The sequence below is a fragment of the Oncorhynchus clarkii genome, chromosome 18 (genome assembly GCF_045791955.1).
Source record: "Oncorhynchus clarkii lewisi isolate Uvic-CL-2024 chromosome 18, UVic_Ocla_1.0, whole genome shotgun sequence".
Taxonomy (NCBI): Eukaryota; Metazoa; Chordata; class Actinopteri; order Salmoniformes; family Salmonidae; genus Oncorhynchus; species Oncorhynchus clarkii.
In genome coordinates this window covers 13,952,594-13,974,574 of record NC_092164.1, presented here as the reverse complement: position 1 = coordinate 13,974,574, position 21,981 = coordinate 13,952,594, and the positions used below count along the sequence as shown (strand labels likewise).

The 21,981-nt window shown below is 44.2% G+C and overlaps 1 protein-coding gene across 15 annotated transcripts in view; it reads right to left on the bottom strand.

Annotated features, from left to right (window-relative positions):
- Window positions 1-21,981, bottom strand: part of LOC139373023 (striated muscle preferentially expressed protein kinase-like) — a 57,589-nt gene that overhangs the window by 26,984 nt on the left and 8,624 nt on the right. For 4 of the 15 annotated variants that reach the window (XR_011627526.1, XM_071112995.1, XM_071112996.1 and 1 more), the window contains exons 3-10: window positions 14,621-14,663; window positions 13,313-13,347; window positions 10,973-11,080; window positions 8,332-8,470; window positions 5,872-6,801; window positions 5,060-5,667; window positions 4,785-4,931; window positions 2,136-2,318 (exon numbers count right to left, since the gene is read on the bottom strand). Coding sequence is in view for 14 of the 15 variants with exons in the window: in XM_071112995.1 (XP_070969096.1) it covers window positions 2,136-2,318; window positions 4,785-4,931; window positions 5,060-5,667; window positions 5,872-6,801; window positions 8,332-8,470; window positions 10,973-11,080; window positions 13,313-13,347; window positions 14,621-14,663 (2,193 nt within the window). In the remaining variant the exon portion in view is untranslated. Of the gene's footprint in view, window positions 1-2,135; window positions 2,319-4,784; window positions 4,932-5,059; window positions 5,668-5,871; window positions 6,802-8,331; window positions 8,471-10,972; window positions 11,081-13,312; window positions 13,517-14,620; window positions 14,664-16,717; window positions 17,826-21,981 lie in introns of those variants that run through there. The other 11 variants (XM_071113000.1, XM_071113001.1, XM_071113008.1 and 8 more) reach the window with 7 other exon arrangements.

The following is a 21,981-nucleotide window of genomic DNA, read 5'->3' as shown; positions in this document are numbered from 1 at the left end:
ATCTCCACAGAGGAACCATAGTATTGTAGCAGCCACCTATTTACAAAACCATGGGCTCCAGAATTCAATTTCACTGTCAAGATAAACAGACAATGTTCTGACAATAGAACGAGAACAATCGACAGAAGCTATAGATAAAATATGAAAAGCTTCTCTCCTGTTAGGAAAAAGAACAGGGTAGCTTAGTATATATAGAAACTGCTTGCTTCGATTGCTTGGCCACACACATGAAGAGATAAAGTGATCAAAATCACAGAGACTAAAGCTAAACAAGGACGTCTGCAGAAAGAACAAAGGACATACAGGCATTCCAGATGTTTCGAGGTCTTAGAACCAGAAATGAATGAGTAAACAAGTGAAAACCCATTGATGTTAAAATGTTCCAATTTCTTCTAACTATGCCTAAGACGTTTCAGATGTGGAGATCGAGGACTCACCTAAGAAGTTACATGTCTGAGTCGAGCCTGTGCACAGACAACCAGCACCAGCTTTATTCCTGTAATGCTGCCAACGTTTACACAAATGCTGCATGAAGCAAGACTTCCTAGCCTGCTGCTAATAATCTACCAATTCAATCTCATTCTCTCTCTCTCAATTTCCTCCTTCTTCTTCAGCTCCAAATTCTCTTCTTCCTTCTCTCTGTCCTCCAGCAATATTACATCAACCCACATTCCCTGTAGCCTAAAGGCTTTGATACAACATTTTTTTTAACTGATAAAATCAAGTCAGACTGCAATATTGCAGTATTTACGTGATTCATAAACACCAAAGACTTTTGGAAAGCATCTCATATTGTGGGTATATACTCCAGTTGCAAAAACTCAGCATTTGATGTACGTGGGTTAAATTCAGACGTTTAATACCCTAAATCTCCTCTAATACACTACCGTACAAATCCCAACTTGATGCGCCAAAATCCTCACCCACCCCACAGAACCATAGCAACATGACTCATAATCTCGTTGTGCATGAGTTTGGCAATTCCCCTGACTCGAGCATCTCAAGGTGGAATCATCGCAGATGAAGAAAGGGTCTGTGATCGTAACATTAATCTCACACTGGGACATACAACAGACCGCTATTGAGAACAAGAGGCTGCTATAAATACCTAGTGGTAGCCTCCACTGGCCTAATATGGCCAAGCAGGCCTGGACGCTGAGCTAGTGCCAGAAAACTACAGCAGTAGCGTTCCCTCTACAGGGTAACACTGTGCAGAGACATTACAGGACTGGATAAAGAGCTTGTGGCACATTCAAAGGAAGTTTAAATAGTTTGGCTTCCTCAAAAGATATGGAAGGAGTGGCTCTAAGAGAGCGAGAGACATTTATGAGCATATTGTATGTTTATTGGATTGTCACAGAGATCTGTGTGTTTCTGTTTGAGGTAATAATTGTATTATTGCAGCCATTACTCAAGTGACTGCAAAGGACTGTGGTTGCATTTTGATTTGATGCAGGAGTGGTACTGTTTGTCTGCATTGAGAGCTGTGGTGTGATTTATATTTTTATATAATCACAATTCTAACTATTGACTATTGATGAAACCAACAGACATCTCAGCTAATAATACACAAACTAAAGTTTTATGTCCAAGAGGAATACTCATTCTGTTGACAAAGACTAATCCCCAGTTTTGAACATCCGCCTAACTGACTGAAAACCCGGGGACCTTTAGTGACTGGAGGGCAAATCTTTGTTTTGAAATACACCAGGGGACCCAAATGCCTTTCACAAATTATGAGTTGCCATGGCAACTATCTGTGAATGGAGCTTGTGCTAGGGATGGGATGCCCCTTTGTTGTTATGAAGACAAAATGTCAGAGCAGAGCTGGCAGGGGATTAGGATGGGGACTTGTGGTGTTTGCGTGTGCGTGCATGCATCTGTCTGTGTGTGTGTGTGTGTGTGTGTGTGTGTGTGTGTGTGTGTGTGTGTGTGTGTGTGTGTGTGTGTGTGTGTGTGTGTGTGTGTGTGTGTGTGTGTGTGTGTGTGTGTGTGTGCGTGTGCATGTGTGTGTGTGCATCCCAGACAACAACAACAAATGGTGTGCCTTTAATTCCTAGTAAATTGATCAACTAGAATGTATGACCTTCTGTGTTCATGCCTGTGTGAGTGTGTCTGTCTGTAACCCCGCTCACCTGATTTGATGTAGAGCGTGGCGTTGCAGGATGCTTTCCCGGCCGCGTTGACAGCGGTGACGCAGTACGTCCCAGCGTCTCCAGACCTCATCTGGGTTATCAGTAGGGAGTGCTGCTCCCCCTCAGCCCTGACCACATGGGACGAGCTGCTCCTTATCAGAACGTTACTCTTCTTCCAAGTCACTGCATTCCAAGGGGTCACACACAAAGACAAGTCTCAGACCACGCTCAGACAACTTAATCACAGTCCCTTCCCCTGTGTCTAGGTGCAGAATGATGTGTGGCCCCTAAGCACCAATCCAAGGTCAGTTTGACATACAGGAAATATTCAGTCCCCTTCCCTTTGTCCAGATTTTCTGACATTACATCCTTATTCTAAAATAATTTTTATTCTAAAAATGGTTAACTCATCAATCTACACACAATACCCCATAATGACAAAGCAAAAATAGTTTTTTTGCATTTTATCAAATATATAGAAAATAATAAACAGAAATATCTTGTTTACATAAGTCAGACCGTTTGCTATGAGACTCGGAAATGAGCTCAGGTGCATCCCGTTTCCATTGATCATCATTGAGATGTTTCTATAACTTGATTGTCCACCTGTGATAAATTCAATTGATTGGGCATGATTTGGAAAGGCACACACCTGTCTATATAAGTTGACAGTGCATGTCAGAGCTAAAACCAAGCCATGAGGTCAAAGGAGTTGAGCTGTGGATTCTGTCGAGGCACAGATCTGGGGAAGGGTGCCAAACAATGTCTCCAGCATTGAAGGTCCCCAAGAACACAGAGACCTACATTATTCTTAAATGGAAGAAGTTTGGAACCACCAAGACTCTTCCTCAAGCTGGCCGCCCGGCCAAACTGAGAAATCGGGGGAGAAGGGCCTTGGTCAGGACCAAGAACCGGATGGTCACTCTGGCAGAGTTCCAGAGTTCCTCTGTGGAGATGGGAGAACCTTCCAGAAGGACAACCATCTCTGCAGCACATGAAAGGGCACATGACAGCCCGCTTGGAAAAAGCCACCTAAAAGACACTCAGGCCATGAGAAACAAGATTCTCTGGTCTGATGAAACCAAGATTGAACTCTTTGGCCTGAATGCCAAGCGTCACGTCTGGAGGAAACCTGGCACCATCCCTACATGTACGGTGAAGCATGGTGGTGGCAGCAACATGCTGTGGGAATGATTTTCAGGGGCAGGAACAGAGAGACTAGTCAGGATCGAGGGGAATATGAACAGAGCAAAGTACAGAGAGATCCTTGATAAAAACCTGCTCCAGAGCGCTCAGAACATCAGACTGGGGCGAAGGTTCACCTTCCAAAAGGACAGCGACCCTAAACACACAGCCAAGACAACGCAGGAGTGGCTTCAGGACAAGTCTCTGAACGTCATTGAGTTGAGTGGCTCAGCCAGAGACTGGACTTGAACCAATTCGAACATCCCTGGAGAGACCTGAAAATAGCTGTGCAGTGACGCTCCCGATCCAAACTGACAGAGCTTGAGAGGATCTGCAGAGAAGAATGGGAGGAACTCCCCAAGTACAGGTGTGCCAAGCTTGTGTCGTCATTTTTAAAATATATTTTATTTAACCAGGTAGGCCAGTTGAGAACAAGTTCTCATTTACAACTGCGACCTGGCCAAAATAAAGCAAAGCAGTGCTACACAAACAACACAGAGTTACACATGGAATAAACTAAATGTACAGTCAATAACACAATGGAAAAGTATATATACAGTGTGTTCAAATGAAATAAGATTACGGAGGTAAGGCAATAAATAGGCCATAGTGGCAAAATTATTACAATTTAGCAATTAAACACTGAAGTGATTGATGTGCAGAAGATGAATGTGCAAGTAGAGATACTGGGGTGCAAAGGAGCAAAAAAAGAAATAACAATATGGGGATGAGGTAGTTGGGTGGGCTATTTACAGATGGGCTATGATAAAGTGCAATGATCTGTAAGCTGCTCTGACAACTGGTGCTTAAAGTTAGTGAGCGAGATATGAGTCTCCAGCTTCAGTGAGTTTTGCAATTCGTTCCAGTCATTGGCAGCAGAGAACTGGAAGGAAAGGCGACCAAAAAAAGAGTTGGCTTTGGGGGTGACCAGTGAAATATACCTGCTGGAGCGCTTGCTACGGGTGGGTGCTGCTATGATGAACAGTGAGCTGAGATAAGGCGGGGCTTTACAGAGCAAAGACTTATGGATGACCTGGAGCCAGTGGGTTTGGCGACGAATATGAAGCGAGGGCCAGCCAACAAGAGCATACAGGTCGCAGTGGTGGGTGTATATGGGGCCCAAGAAGACTCAAGGCTGTAATCACAGCCAAAGGTGCTTCAACAAAGTACAGAGTAAAGGGTATGAACACTAATGTAAATGTGATATTTTCATTTTCAATTTTTAACAAACTTGCAAAAATGTCTAAAAACCAGTTTTTGCTTTGTCATTATGGGTTATTGTGTGTATTGTGTGAAAAAACGGTTTAATCCAATAAGGCTGTAACGTAACAAAATGTGGAAAAAGTCAAGAGGTCTGAATACTTTCAGAAATCACTGTATTACCTCATCATGGTCCAAATGTGTTTGGGAAAGGCAAAAGCTGACCCCAGAGCTTTGCTTAACCTCTACCTGGAGATGACCTACCTATTGGGAGGGGGCTGCCAGTGATGACACATTTGAGCAGGACCTCAGAGCCAGAGGTGGCGATGGTGTCCCCCAGGGGCCTCTCAAACGCTGGTTTCTCAGCTGGCCCCTCATCTGCCGACATGTAAGAGTCATCTGAATCGTCTCCTACAACAGAAAGGCAGGTGCTGTATTACTTTCCTTCTATACTGTAGATGTTAATCTATTTAGGACGGTAGCACATTAATGTCTAGCTGATGTGTCGCCCAGTGGATACCTGCAATTCAGTGTCCTACCTGTCTCAGGAGACATAGGCTGACTTTCCCAAGGCTTTCCCGATACTTTTCCCTTCTTCTGTGTCTTGGAAGCCCTGCCCTCCTTCTTCCCTGCTCTTCTCGTCTTTTCTCTCTCTCTCTTCTCTCCGGCCTCCTCCTCTTCCATTTCCATGAGCTCGTCCTCCACCAGGATGGTAGGAATGGTCATCTTCAGCGAGGGAGACGTCCTCCCCGGCTCTCCCTTCCGTCTCTTCGTTAGAGGGCTGATGGAAGGGGTGGACATGGGGGTGGGGGAAAGCCGTGGGGGCTTGGGGGGATAGGCAGAGGCTGGCTCTTTGGCAGGGGTCGGTGATGGTCCTCTCTGCATGGTGGGGCTTGGAGACCTGGGGCTTGGAGGCCTGCGGTGGTGTAGAGGTTTCTCAAGCTCTTTAGGAGAGGAAGGCCCTTTGGGGTAGGTAGGAGGTGTTCTTTGTGCGGTAGGGGTTGGAGACCCGGGGTGGTCCATCCTGGGTGGAGGCTGCTCCAGCTCTTTATCAGCCAAAGGCCCTTTGGGTGTTGGAGATACAGGTGGTTGTTCCTCGGCCATGTGTGGAGGCTTCACCGCTGTGGGAGAGCTCCAAAGACCTTCCCTGTGTCAAATGCATTATGTAATGTTGGCACATAAAATAGAATAGAAAGGAATATGCCATTTATATCTGTAATGAGTGTGTACATATATCACTATTGAGCTGTCAGAGTAGTGTGTACCAACGCACACAGGCACACACACGCGTACACACAAATCGACCAACACAAAAACACACACACAATGTTAATGGATCATCTCAGCCTACCTGGTTGGGCTTTTCCGCGTGACTCTTGATGAGGGTGATCGTTGTCCTGGTAACTGGTTAACCAGTACTGTCTCCATGGAAACAGAGCCTTTCCCCACACTTTTAGACTCAGACGGCTGAGCTGACGCTGAAGCTGAATCATGCTGCTCCCGTTGAGGAACATTCCTTTGGTCTGTCAGACCCTTCTCATGGGATTGGGATGATTTTCGGGACGAAACACTCTCTTCAACACTCTTCCCTAATAGTCCTCTCTCCTCCAGGACCTTCGCCCTCTCTTCCAGCTTCTTGACCACCTGAGGGGGAATGGGCTCCAGCTCGCCCACGGACTGTCTCTCCATCTGGGGCAACTGCTCGGTGGAGTAGGCCTTCTTCAGGTTGGGCCTCCCCACCAGCTTCTTGATCCTGGCCAGCTCCTCTGTGAACTTGTTCTGGAAGCTCTGGACCCTCTGCTGGTAGCTTGGTTTGTCCTCCAGAGACGAGGCCCTCTTCTTTCCGAACGTGGAGCGCCTCGAGGCCGCGGCATCCGGCTGGCTTGTCCCCTCCTCTTTGGAGACCCCCTCCAGATCGCAGGATGCCGCCCGGCCAAAAGAGCGCCCAGATCTGACCCCCGCACTCACCTCCCCCACCTTTTGTTCAAACTCCTTGATCTTGTCAAAGATCTTGGGTGCGGCGCGGGCCAGTTTGGGTGTCTTGCCACCACTGCTGCTGCTGCTTGAAGTATGGGAGGAGGCTCCTGAAAACATCCCTGGGAGTTTTTTGTTTTTGACTACAGCTCCTCCTAGGGAAGGGTCTTGGGTGCTGTGTGAGGTGACACTGTTCTTATGGGAGCTGAGAGATGTTGTGGGTTGGGATACAGTTTGAGTGGACTGGGGTGAGGCAGGACTGAAGGATGGGCCTGTTTGGGTTTGGGGGAGAGAAGGAGATGGGATCCTGGAAGATGGGGGTTTTAGGGAAATGGAAAGTTAGACGTATAAAGAAGGGACAAGGAGAGGCCCAGGTTTTTGGAAGAGGAAGAAAAGCCATTGGATGTTTGTGTGCTCGGTAGAGGATATCTGCTTGAGAACGTTTGTTTGAATCTCGTAATTGTGTGTTTGTGTGTGTTTGTGTGTGTGTGTGTGTGTGTGTGTGTGTGTGTCTACTTAAATGAGTGTCCACTGCTTTATGAAATAGTAATACTGTTTATAGTCAACATAATTTGAGTGTTGATTTCTCATCAGGACAGAGGTACCTTTCACGAATAAACAGAACATGGGAATGGCCATAAATGAAGTGATTTTAGCACAGATAACACTTCACTTATATGGACACAAATCTTAATACACTATAGTAGATAATGCATGGGTCTAACACAACATGTGTAGGAGCCAAATAGATCATATTCATATTTGTATGTTTCCAATTCATGATCCCTGTCAAGTGTATGTTCCCCCTCTACAGGCCAATGGAGAATACAGTTAGAAGTCATTCAAGCTCCAAGGCCTACTGGGAGTGACTGGAATGGCAGCACACAGGCTTTTGCCCAGACCAGACCATGACATGAATGGTCAATGTCACCATGTTGGAGTGACACATTGAGAAATAATACAAGCGTTGTATGAATTAATCTAATACTAACTCTTCCAACATAACCAGGAAAGACCCCTATTCATCAACTATGAAAACAATCACACATGCCGTTGACACACACACCTCTCATGTTAGCTAGACACACAGTCAGTTTAGTTGGGATGAAACTAGCTCGCAAAGACATGCAGACAAACATCAGCTTTGATTCACACTTCCATTCATGCGTGTGACACCAACGCTATGAAGATATCCAGGATTATCTGACGGTAATGCTAGTAGAACACGGGAAACCATTTGGTCAATATACATGGCATGCAGAAAAAACCCAAGGAAACCGAAGGCTTCAGTGGTACTTTTTGATATCATAATAAACTGGAACCAAGCTCAAGACAGAACTGAACACAGCTGGAAAATGTCATGGCATGAAGTCAAAGGAAGGTATGATTTAACAAACAGAAATAATATACTATCGGAAGCAATGATGATTTGTGAAAAGCTAAAAGACAAGGACACAAAAGGAAATTTAAAATACATTATCAATTTGATAGAAAATATGAAATCTTTGGGAATAAATGGATCTAGGAAAATCATGATGTGTAATATTTTGTGTTTGTTGTATCTGTTAAAGTTGGGAAATTGGTTTGGAGGCCACTCTTTTTCTAATCAGTGAAAAGAAGAAGTTGTTCCTATAAAGGCATGGAAAACGTTCTTCCCCTGTAGAGGCTGAACATGCTTCCATAGTAGTCGCTTCCTACAGACACACTTTCCTCTGACCCCAGCATGGGTTGGTTAGTGCGAGCCAGGTTAGCGTGTGACGCCCGGATCAAGGGCTCCACACCCAGGTGTCTGACTAGGGCCCCTGGCCCCCCATCGGTCCCTCCGCAGAGAGCTTGCCTGCCGGGGTGTGTTGGGTCCTGGGCCCCTGGGGGCCGCGAGCCCAAAGCCATGAGCTCCCTCTCCACCACTGGGTCATGGCCCCCAGGAAGGGTGGCCCTCCGGTCAGGGCTGGAGTCCATCATCCTACATCCTTCACCTGCAGGGACAGAGGACATGGGTCAGGGGTCAGTCTGGAGATGGAGACTTAGAGAATAATGTGGATTAGAGAGAGAGAATTTAAGGAATAAAGGAGAGAGAGCGAGGGAGGAAAGAGAGTGGGGGAAAGAGAAGGAGAGAGCATGAGAGACAGGGAGAGGGAGCGAGAGAGAGGGAGAGAAAGAGAGAGACAGAGAGAGGAGAGAGAGTGGGGGAAAGAGAAGGAGAAAGCATGAGAGACAGGGAGAGGGAGCGAGAGCGAGAGAGAGGGAGAGAAAGAGACAGACAGAGAGAGGAGAGAGACAGGGAGAGAGAGCGAAAGAGAGAGACAGAGAGAGGAGAGAGAGAGAGAGAGAGAGAGAGAGAGAGAGAGAGAGAGGGAGAGAAAGAGAGAGACAGAGAGAGGAGAGAGACAGGGAGAGGGAGCGAGAGCGAGAGAGAAAGAGAGAGACAGAGAGAGGAGAGAGAGAGAGAGAGAGAGAGAGAGAGAGAGAGAGAGGGAGAGAAAGAGAGAGACAGAGAGAGGAGAGAGAGAGAGAGAGAGAGAGAGAAAGAGAAAGAGAGAGGGAGGGAGGGAGGGAGGGAGGGAGGGAGGGAGGGAGGGAGGGAGGGAGGGAGGGAGGGAGGGAGGGTTAAGACAAGCACTAGAGGAATGTCTAAACCAACAAAGATGATTGATTAAGTAGAGAGGCGGGAAAGAAGGAAATAAGTAAATGTGTTCCACCCCAAGCCCTGAAACAACCCCCGAGCTCGATCAATCAGATAGTGATTGACATTTTATTGAGTGGAGTTGGAGACAGAAATGCGTCGGCAGCTGAAACAACTTGAAGTCAGCAGCTTCCTTTAATGACTAAACCCATTTATTGGGACGAGACTAGGAAACAAGGGAAAATAAAGCAAGCAGCATCTCCCACGAGCACTGAGGATTCTAAACAGACTCAGCTCCACAGACAAAACACAAGTTCAGATCTCTAAAAAGCTCAATATGAGCAAACTGTAGTAGACAGAGGATGGGGCCTACTAATAAAAGCACACAGCCTTCCAAAATCTTGCCATGCAGATCCTTAAAAGCCTCTCTGGCAGTGAGGTGGATTCCCTCTGGCACTGCGGTGGATCCCCTCTGGCAGTGCTTCTCCGGGCGCTCCGGGTGGAAGGAAGGGGAGTGGTCTACTAATCCTCCCACGCAGGTGTGGAACGGGATTTGTTTTAAATGGGTCTTCCATTTTCCATGACTCATTCTGAAGCTAATGATGATGAAAGACATTATCCTCACACAACACCTTACTAACCACAAGCACCCTACGTGTATGCATTATCGGTTAACAAAAGGTTCTGTTGGAACCAATTAAGATTTTTATTTTTATTTTTGGGGGAAAGGAATTAAATGATCTGGTGGAATATAATTGACATGCATTAGCTACATTATTAGTGAAGATGATTTCTGTGCTGTGCTAAGGGACAGTTATTCGAGGAAATGCAATTTGCGTTGTTTTCTGGTTGATACTTGGTAATGTATTCAACATCTCACTGCAGGTGGGGCGATGAGTGAAAGCCAAGTCTTTGTGTTGGTTCCTTCGTATGAAAAGAACAAACACTGAATCCCTCCTCCACTCTCATTTGATAGCGCCATTCTCTCTCTTCTTCTCTCCTCTTTCGGGAACGACTGCACTCTTGGTCTGTCAACACAAAACCTTCGAAAGTGCAAACAGTCTCTTTACAACCGAGCAAGGAGGACAGAATTGAACATAGATTTGTGCTGCTAGAGGAGTGTATCCATATTCATGGACTACATTTAGACAGGCTGGTGACCCCTGTTGTGAAGCATCTGCTTTGGTGGCACCGATGAGCACTGTGATACCCCCATAACAAATCATCATCAGTTCCCTACCAAATCCTGTTTCATCTATATTTCCATACACAAAGAGTTGGGTGGCATGATGTGATGTTCACGATGGGGAAATGCTCTGTTTTCTGAACGCCAGGGCTCTCTATCCAGACCATAACTCTGTAGGGTGGCAGTGACACACACACACACACACACACACACACACACACACACACACACACACACACACACACACACACACACACACACACACACACACACACACACACACACACACACACACACACACACACACACACACACACACACAGACACAGGCAGACAGACAGACAGACAGACAATGCAATGGCTCCAAGAGGTTACCTGGCAGCATGTAGGTCAGAATGTCACATTGTCACACCATTACATCATGGCGTGAAGGATTAAAGGAGTCTGTCACATCATATATACGTTTCATTCAACGAGTAGGGCTTATGCCAACATACACATAGTGCCATAACCGACAGTCACGCTAAAGCCATGCAAACACATTCATTTACTTAGTGCCCGAAGAATTATGCTTATGTCCTAATCCCGGGAAACCTGATTTACAGACTTGATTAAGGACGGGCCTCTAAATCACAGATCATGCTCAAGTTAATGAATTAAGTGAATTACCTGCAGGCACTCTACGGCCAGCCTTGTCCTGGTGCCGTCCGCCAGGTCCTTCCTTGGTTTCAATTGGGACCTGGGGCTCCGTGGCTTCATCCTCTGTGGTTTCAGAGTCTGAGGGGAGGAAGATGAGGAAGAGGACGGTGAAAAGAAACCGAGAGAGGAATAAAACAACAGCTGAGTCTGAGTCACAGTGACAAATGACACTTTGTTTTCACTTAGCGACAGAGAGGATAATGAGCAATAGAGTTGAGCCTTGGCAGGTCTCCTTCAGAGGTAATACAAGGGGGAGTCACTGAACCGTGTGATAAAATAATTGATACGTTTAAAGATAATGATTAAATAGTTCTACCCTGAAACGTAACCATCAGGGAGTATAGTTGATGTAGCATGTATAAGGAATAATTAAAGTATTCAACATAAGTCCAACTAGGTTGGACTGGGAGGGAGAGAAATGTGTGTGTGTGCCTAAGAAAATACAGAGAACAATTAAACTGTGTTTGAACCGACCTGGCAGGAACTCTGAGAAATTTATGAGGACAGGGAGTACTTCTCAATGTTCCCCTAATCTCAGAGGAATGGAACCGTCGGCTGGGTGTGATACACAGTGGTGAGAACTATAAAACTCACCTACTGTTTGTGTGTATGTATGTGCGTAGGATACCTACTGTTTGTGTGGATGTATGTGCGCAGCTATAAAATGGATGTCTTTGTATTCTTGACTGTTGAACGTTCTCTGAATAAACTGTACTATCTTTTTGCATAAGCAGAGTCTTTGACTAATTATTATTATACCCATGGTCTTACAAACCTCGGGGATTGGTCAGAGCTATTGTTTGTCAGTTATTATCATTGGGATTGAAAATTCTCGTGACACCGTGATGTGAAGTCAAATGTGGCATCTAGAAATACACCACTAGACTGGTTGAAATACCTTTATAGAAACGACGTTCTAGACTGGCTTCCAGTCTAGAAGGTCGTCACCTACTCTGCGTTTCACAAAGGCACGGCGGTTGGAACCAAAAATAAAACTTTTGGACCGGTCTAATGTCCATTGCTCATGTTTCTTGGCCCAAGCAAGTCTCTTATTATTATTGGTGTCCTTTAGTATTGGTTTCTTTGCGGCAATACAACCATGAAGTCCTGATTCACACAGTCTCCTCTGAACAGTTGATGTTGAGATGTGTCTGTTACTTGAACTCTGTGAAGCATTTACTTGTGCTGACATTTCTGGGGCTGGTAACTGTAATGAACTTATCCTCTGCAGCAGAGGTAACTCTGGGTCTTATTTTCCTGTGGCAGTCCTCATGAGAGCCAGTTTCATCATAACACTTGATGGTTTAGGCGACTGCACTTTAATAAACTTGCAAAGTTCTTGAAATGTTCCGATGTCTTAAAGTAATGATGGACTGTCGTTTCTCTTTGCTTATTTGAGTTTTTCTTGCCATAATATGGACTTGGTCTTTTACCAAATAGGGCTATCTTCTGTATACCCCCCAACCTTGTCACAACACAACTGACATATATTTAGATTAAATATTCTACAATGTAGAAAATAGTAAAAATAAAGAAAAACCCTGGAATGAGTAGGTGTGTCCAGACTTTTGACTTGCACTCTATCTCTTTAATAGATATTAGCACCCAATATGTACTGTAGCTGTGGAGGCCTTGTGCAAGTCAATTCAGCGACCTTTGATGAGATCAATAGAGATGTTACAAAGAAGCTGACATTTCTAGGGAACATGTTAAGAAAAAACATGAACCACTTATTAAGAGACTTAAAAGGACATCATTCATGGGTGAAACACTAGAAGAAACTGTCACATGGTCAGAACTAAATGGCGTGAGGTGCAAAACCCTGTGGAAATGTTTGGAATAGAGCAATAGACATATTCAAGAGACAGAGAAATCAAATAGATGGAAAATGATAAAGAAAGAAAGGGAAGAGGAAATGAGTCCAGGCAAACATGGGAGGACCTCTTTCACAACAGTATCTTGGCTTGTAGACGTAACAAGAATCTACAAAAAGTCCCCTAGGGGCTTAGCACATTGATATGGCAAATCAATAGTAACAAAGAAGAGAGAGAGACAGAGAGAGAGAGAGAGAGAGAGAGAGAGAGACAGAGAGAGAGAGAGAGAGAGAGAGAGAGAGAGAGAGAGAGAGAGAGAGAGAGAGAGAGAGAGAGAGAGAGAGAGAGAGAGAGAGAGAGAGAGAGAGAGAGAGAGAGAGAGAGAGAGACAGAGAGAGAGAGAGAGAGAGAGACAGAGAGACAGAGAGAGAGAGAGAGAGAGAGAGAGAGAGAGAGAGAGAGAGAGAGAGAGAGAGAGAAAACAAGACTGGTTTACCATAGCTTTGCTTTCGGCAGGAGCGGAAAACTTCGCTTCCATAGCGGCAGGAAGAGAGGGCAGACGGGAGGGCACAGTTACTATAGAAACCACCATCTCTCTCACCCACACGACCCATCGGCTCCATACCCATTAGAGTCTAAAATCACCAGCCCAACTGCCAACCCTGACACATATGCTTAGATAGCCTACTGCTGGAGCTTGCTGAGGAAGAGGCAAGCAAATGGGTTATGCCTCATTTCACTGACATGTTGCTTTGGATAAATGCTAAATGACAGAAAAGGGAGTAAATGTGAAATAGACAATAACAGTGATCATACAGTTTTAACAGTCAATTTCCTTGTATATTTTGGTTCACCCATCTGTACCAAGTGGGATGGGACTAAATAGCTGGACACACACTGTGCAAGGAATATCGACTCAGCAATATGAGAGGCTGTAGTTCAAAATGTCTCGCTGCAATACACACCGTGGATTAGATTAACAGTTGGGTGGAAATATGATTTGGAAAAGGAGCTGTGAGCATTTCTGTTTGACTGAGATTCCAGATGTAATGCTAAACTAAGACCCTCAGAAATGATTCATTCTGTGATGTTATGCAGAGAGGCAACAATATGGTTACAAGAAAATTGCTTGTGGGGGTGGAGGAGAGGCATTCTGACAGCTAAATAATGAAAAAGCCCACTGTCTTTTTCCTAGCAGCAATTAAAACATGAAAAATGCATGAAATCTCAGCACTAAATCATTTTCTTTAACAAGGATCTTTTTTAATACAGAAAGCGTTAAGTGGTTCTCAGATACAACAACAAGCTAAATACGCACAGTAAAACTCAGTTTCTGTGTAATAACTATGTATTAATAACTGTGTAAAAAACATTATTAACGGTGTAATAACTAGTATTAACTGTTTAATTACTAAGTAATAACTGTGTAATAACCATTAACTGTGTAAAACCATTGTTAACTGTGTAATAACTATGTATTAATAACTGTGTAAAAAACATTATTAACGGTGTAATAACTAGTATTAACTGTTTAATTACTAAGTAATAACTGTGTAATAACCATTAACTGTGTAAAACCATTGTTAACTGTGTAATAACCATTATTAACTGTGTAATAACCATTATTAACTGTGTAAAGACATTCTTAACTGTGTAATAACCATTATTAACTGTGTAATAACCATTATTAACTGTGTAAAACCATTCTTAACTGTGTAATAATTATCATTAACTGTGTATTTACTATTATTAACTGTGCAATTACTAAGTAATAACTGTGTAAAAACTCATACAGAAAACACACCATGGGTGAACCTTCCAAAGGTCTTGGTGGAGTGTCCGGTCCTCTGAAATAATAGAGAGATAGAGGGTTGCATGAGTCAAACCAGCAAACAGTACAACAGTCATGAAACTAAATGAGTTACTGAAATCAGAGGACAACATTTTTGTCAGAATCCAAAAGAAAAGGCCCAAACAAGAGAAGAAGCTCATATCTCAAACTCCATAATGTCCTGCATCCTACATCCTTATAACCTAATCTAAAACCCTACACACTGATAACTTGATAAGTCATTACTTCCAATGACTCCTATAACCTTTGATGACTCCTATGACTCCTATGACCAACCATCGATCAGGACCTTGAAGAGCTCACAGAGAGCTCAATGGAATGACTCATTACAGTACAGAGACACAGAAAACACCTGAAGTCAGAGTAAAGTAGTGATTCAACTGCTAGATCAATCAGGCTGCTCTGCTCTCTAAGTACCATGCCTACTGCTATTTGCCAGCCAGAGCCTGTTGATGAAGTGTTGCCTGGTGGCCACAGTGAGACAAAAAACAACCGAAGCAACTAGAAGCGTCCATTGTCAATCTCCTGTTCCTGATTATGGGGAACTCTGGGCAATCATATCAACACATACAGATGTAGGATTTTAATTTGAGCCAGTTTGCTACAGCAGGAAAATAATACTGCAGCAACAGGAAATGGGGATTATTATGTGGATTATAATATTAATATTAATTATAATGTTAATATTGTTATTATTAATGGACATTTTTGTAGGGGTAGATACATGTTTCATAAGGGCTAAGTCTGACATTTGAAAGGGGAAATTACAAACTTAAGAAGCCTTTTTAAAACTTGAATAGACCACAAGTTGTAACGGTCGTCGTATGAAGAAGGTGAGGACCAAGGTGCAGCGTGGTAAGGGTTCATCATTTTAATAAACTGAACTGAACACTAAATGCAAAGTGATAAAAGAGAACAACCGAAACAGCTCCGTCAGGTGCAACACACACTAAACAGAAAATAACCACCCACAAACAAAAGTGGGAAAACAGGCTGCCTAAGTATGGTTCTCAATCAGAGACAATAATTGACAGCTGCCTCTGATTGGGAACCATACCAGGCCAAACACATAGAAATATAACACACAGAACAAAACATAGAATTCCCACCCCAACTCACGCCCTGACCAAACTAAAATAGAGACATAAAAATGGAACTACGGTCAGGACGTGACACAGGTTTGCATCTCAGCAACAAAAGAGTGATCAAATTAGATGCTACATCTGTAGTAGGCAGAACCAGGCACAAACTGCATTTCTGCGCAGCAAAGGTTTCTGGCTTGGCAAGGCTAGGGAATCATTGGGCACCATAGTTTCCTCAAAGCTCTATACTGTTCATCGCAGAGTTTGGAGAGGATATTTCACAAGGTTTATATGGTTATTTCTGAATATAGACTGTGTCGTACATACTGTACCACATAATTCTACTTGGTCATCTGGTGCTACATATCAGTTGTCTGCACTGTGGCCCAGTGACACACTTCTCTATTCTCCACAGATCACATTTGGGATAAACCCAATGTCAAATCCAAAATATCAGACGTTCTCTGCCAGGATACATGTTGTGGGGTAGACATATGCTAATTAGAATACAATGTCTTACAAATGGAACATTTATAATATAAATGGAGAAGAAACAATTTGACCGTGAAATTTGTCCGAAAGCTGATTTTCCACCCAGCTCCCAAAGGCATCTTCCCACCAGCCAACAGAATGGGACATTGTCCCCCAGGGTGGCATTCTTTGTTACCATGTCATGTGGAACTGGAAAGCCATACCCTCTGTGCCACAGAGGCCACTAGAACACAGAGGACACTGAGGACATTCCACTGTACAGACCTGGATTTATTCATCTACAGCAACAATGATCTGTGTTTACTGGTAAAATGGTAAAAGGGTGGGCAACAAAGTATGTATCCTTTTCCTCTTGGTTCTAGTAATCTATCACAAAGCCATTATAGCTCTGTAGTTCTCCATGAGAAAACGGCTTAGAAAAGAGCATGCACTAAGTGTAACAAAGCAACTTTGTGTCTGAAAGGTAGAGACTCACCTGGAACCTCTTCTTGGACCAGATTTTCTTCATGTCTAGATGTAGTGCCTCTGTATCTCTCTTACTCTCTCTCTTTCTCTCTCTCTCTCGATGCCCAACTCTGGGTTGCAGATTACCTGTGGCACTTGCTCAGCAAAACATCACTGCTGGGATCCTACCCAAATGGAGTGTGTGCCAACCACAATAATTGAGATTGAGCTCTCTTCACACGTGTGTGTGTTTATAATCCTCTGGTCTGGATGAGAGGAGGAACGTTCGGGGATTACAACCCACAATATCCAGGTGTCTTTGTGTGAGAGTGAGAGTGTTCATCCGCCAAGGTGAGCAGCATCACTCTGACGTAGCAGACTCTGCTCTGACTGCTGCCGGAGGAGAAAATGTTCAGCCGAACGCTGACACAAGCCGAGCCGGTCTCCATCCCCTCCAGCCCATCCCTCCCTCCTTCAACCAAGCCCCTCCTCGGAGCAACAGCAGCCAGGCAGAGAGGAACAGATTGAGACCCCAACCCGTGAGGACAACAGTGGAGAGGTGTGATCCGGAGGAAGGAAAACTACCTGCTCCTCTAAAGCATCCTCTCTGTCTCCTCTCTCTGACACAGCAACAGCAGCAGGAGGAATGAGAGGAGAGGAGAGATAGCCGCCAAGAATGAGAACGAGCGAGAGAGAGCAGACAAAGAGAGAGCAGAGAGGAGGCACAGAGGGAGCAGGAGAGAGAGGAGAGGGTAGAGAGAAGACAGACCAATAGAGATGGAGGGAGAATAGAAAGTGGGAAATAGAATCAGACAGAGTTCCCTCCGTTCTGTTGACATCATAAACCCACAGTTGAAGTGTGCCCCGCTTCGAACCCCACCCTCCCCAAAATCCAAATCCTTAATCCAAACTGCCTCTTTTTTCAGGATCCCTCTCTCCTCTCCTCCTCTGCTTGATTCTCTTCAGCTCCAGTATCTTCACAGAGGAGAGGAAGAATGCAGCCTTCAGAAAACAGCCTCCCCACCCCCAGGGCATCAATTATACATTCATGGTCCATGTCTGTGACGTTCTACTAAATCTGACTTCACGCTAAATAGCAATCAGTTATTTGCACCAGTGAACAGAGCAGAATTGCCCCTCTCCATTTCTCTCGCTCTGCTTCAGCTCTGTCCCCAACACTACAAATTGCGTAGATAGATTAGCTTGATGGCTAGCTGGTGCAACATGCAAGCTATGCACGCCATATACTCTGACAGATACACAACTAAATAGGAACAACAAACAGCATGGATACATTCACTGTACATTTGACATCAACAGTAGGTTGTGCGTTTGTCTTTGTGGTGTTTTATACACAGTGTATCTCTTTCACTACGTTAGTGTAGGGTTTCCCAAACTCGGTCCTGGGGCCCCCCTGGGTGCACGTTTTGATTATTGCCCTAGCACTACACAGCTGACTAAAACAACCAACTCATCATCAAGCTTTGATTATTTGAATCAGCTGTGTAGTGCCAGTGCAAAAAACAAAATGTGCACCCAGGGGGCCCCGGGACCGAGTTTGGGAAGCCCTGAGTTTGTGTGTCAGCAGGTCAGAGTGTGTGAGGGAAATGGAGTCTTAACCATCAATAAATGATGTGGGAAAAGATGATGATGTCTTTCTACACCGCCTCCCCGTTCTACGGGTCTCACAGGAATAATCATCAACTAGGGATAACAGATCATGAAACAAACAGATGTGGTGAAAGGAATTAGGGAACGAGGAAAGGTGAAGAGAACACATCATCCTCCCACTGCTATCACCTGACACTACAAATCTTCCCTTCTTATTACAGGCCTGTCACACACACATGCGCTCTCTCTCTCTCTCTCTTCTCTCTCGCGCGCGCGCACACGCACACACGCACACACACACACACACACACACACACACACACACACACACACACACACACACACACACACACACACACACACACACACACATACACACACAGCATAATGTATTGTTCTCTGTGTCCACCATATCCATCAAATTCATCTAAAAATAATAACAGGGGGACCCAGATCTCATTTTAAAAACCATCCAGACACTAGATGGGCATGTTTTTTCAGATTTAGGCCAAATCTTTGACACGGCGATTGACTGCTATGCTGAGAAATCCACTTTTTTATCGTTGTTACGTGAGACACGTTATTGTTTATAGTGTCAATACCCAGGGGATATTACCACATGCCCATAAATCAGAGAAAGCCAACCATTTACAGACGTAGATGAGTCTTTTTTATAGCTAAAGCATCTATTGATCGTAATAATGTTGTTTTTTACCCATTTGGCTGTTTCTAAGTAAGTGAATGCACTCTAATTCAAAAATACAGCCAATACAGTGTAGCTATATAATAGCTATATCAATAGCTATAAGCCTTCTCCTTCCTTCCTTCCTTCCTTCCTTCCTTCCTTCCTTCCTTCCTTCCTTCCTTCCTTCCTTCCTTCCTTCCTTCCTTCCTTCCTTCCTTCCTTCCTTCCTTCCTTCCTTCCTTCCTTCCTTCCTTCCTTCCCCTTTTCCCCATCCCTCCCTCTACCCCCCTTCGTCTCCCTCCATCCCTCTTCATCCCTGCTCCATCACCTCGCCCTATGCATCTCCAGAAAGAAGGGATTTTCTCTGGCAGTGAGTAATCAATACCAAGGGTCTCTGTGAGATACAGGATACACCACGATAGTCACAATTCACTTGACCGGGATCAATATGTCCCCGGACCAATCATAACACTGCCTTCTATTACAGCAGTCCAATGAAAATCCAAGAAGCAGGTGTCAAAGCTACAATACGTTGTCAGACAAATGACCTAAGGGGGATTCAGTTACTATGTCACAGTAAGTCACCATAGTAACACAATGGGCGTATCTTTTATAGTCTAAAGAAGCTTCCTCTCCCCTCTTTCTTCCCCATCATCAGTTACATGAAAATGAATGAAAACAACATGACTTCCATGCAGATATCAATTAGCTGATACAATACAGTAGCCAGCATACCATTTACTCTACTTGAATGAGTTTACAGCAATGAGAAACAGAGCAGACTTCACGGAAGCCAATTGATTTTGTGACAGAGGGGGGTTTCAGTGGCGCAGCTCTGATGAACTCTCTGCAGGCCCACAACTCTATCAGAGGCATTTATCTGGCATTAGCTCCGTGAGGTAGAAAACAGACCCCGCTGTGGGCGCATCTTAATCGAGTTGCTTTTTTATACGAGTCACTTTGCACCACAGGTCCAACCACAGGACACGGTCATACCCAACAGAGGAACCCAGAGCCTTCTCCAAAACCTGTTAGTCACAACCCTTATCTAGACGTTTGCTGGGGAATACAAGGTAATCATTCCTCTTGCCCTGAGGTTTCCCCGGGTCTACATGTTCGTTTCCGGTTTCCCTGTCTAGTTAGAGGAAACTTCCTACCGGGCACAGTCAGTTCAACGTCTTTCCATTTACATTGGGTTAAGTTGTCAGCTAACATGAATTCAACATGAAATCAACAAAAAATATCCCCCTGTCATTGGATTTAGGTTGTAGGTTTTTGCAAATCCAATCAGTTTTCCACATTGATTCAACATCATCACGTTTCATTTTAGGGTTGAAATGACGTGGAAACAACGTTGATTCAACCAGTTTTTGCCCAGTGGGTTTGTACATTCTACCACTGTCATAGCCTTTTAATAGAACAGAAGCCATTCCTTTGTTGTAAATGTAGCTCAGAGTCAGACCCTGTGGAGATACAGGGTGGTGTAGAGGTCCAGGCCCAGGTGACAGACACAGTGGGCATGTCTGTACTGACTGCTGACGACCACACAGAAACCTGATCCTATCACCTAATCCTGGCCCCCTCCAGGCCTCAGACCATGGGACTGACGCCTAACTAGAGAGAAGGAACATAAACAGGACGCCAGGCCAAACACGGAGGCACCTCATCTCATGATCCGGGGTGAAATTTCCCCTTGGTACAGATCTAGGATCATCTTTCCTCACCTGACAAAATAGGTCAGTTCCCTTAATATGGCCAGTGGTGGAAAAAGTACCCAATTGTCATACTTGAGTTAAAGTATAGATAGATACCTTAATAGAAAGTTACTCAAGTAAAAGTGAAAGTCACCCAGTAAAACAACACTTCAGTAAAAGTCTAAAAGTATTTAAGTATCAAAGTATCAAAAGTAAATGTAATTGCTAAAATATACTTAAGAGTCAAAAGTAGAAGTAAAAGTATAAATCATTTCAAATTCCTTATATTAAGCAAAGCAATTTTCTTGTTTTTTTAAATGACGGATAGCCAGGGTCACACTCTGACACTCAGACTTTATTAACAGAAGATGCTGTTGTGTTTAGTGAGTCCTCCAGACCAGAGGTAGTAGGGATGACCACGTGTTCTCTGTTTAGTGAGTCCTCCAGACCAGAGGTAGTAGGGATGACCACGTGTTCTCTGTTTAGTGAGTCCTCCAGACCAGAGTTAGTAGGGATGACCACGTGTTCTCTGTTTAGTGAGTCCTCCAGACCAGAGGTAGTAGGGATGACCACGTGTTCTCTGTTTAGTGAGTCCTCCAGACCAGAGGTAGTAGGGATGACCACGTGTTCTCTGTTTAGTGAGTCCTCCAGACCAGAGGTAGTAGGGATGACCACGTGTTCTCTGTTTAGTGAGTCCTCCAGACCAGAGGTAGTAGGGATGACCACGTGTTCTCTTGATTAGTGCTGGAATTTCACAATGTTCCTGTCCTGCTAAGCATTCAAAATGACTTTAGTTGTCAGGGAAGTACTTTAGTTGTCAGGGGAAATGTATGGAGTAAAATATGGTATTATGGTACTATTATGGTACTATTAATATTTTCTTTAGGAATGTAGTGAAGTAAAAGTAAAACTTGTCAAAAAAATAAATAATACAGTACAGATACCCCCAAAACGACTTAAGTAGTACTTTAAAGTATTTTTACTTAAGTACTTTACATAACTGAATATGGCGATACATTGTGGTCCGTGACCATGCACTGTGATGCATTCTGGGAATGTAATGGGATTTCACATCACACAACACTAGCCTCTTGCTAGTTTATCTCATTCTCTAGGTCTGGTCTGTGTTAGTCACAGGTCTGGATAGTGTACTGGGGTGACAAAGAGGGGAGAGAGAGGGGGCAGAGACAGACTGAGAGAAGGAGAGAAAGAGAGAGGGGGGGGCAGAGAGAGACTGAGAGATATACTATGAGATACTCTATACCTACAGTATGGACTAAAATTAGGAGGTACTGTATCTACCAT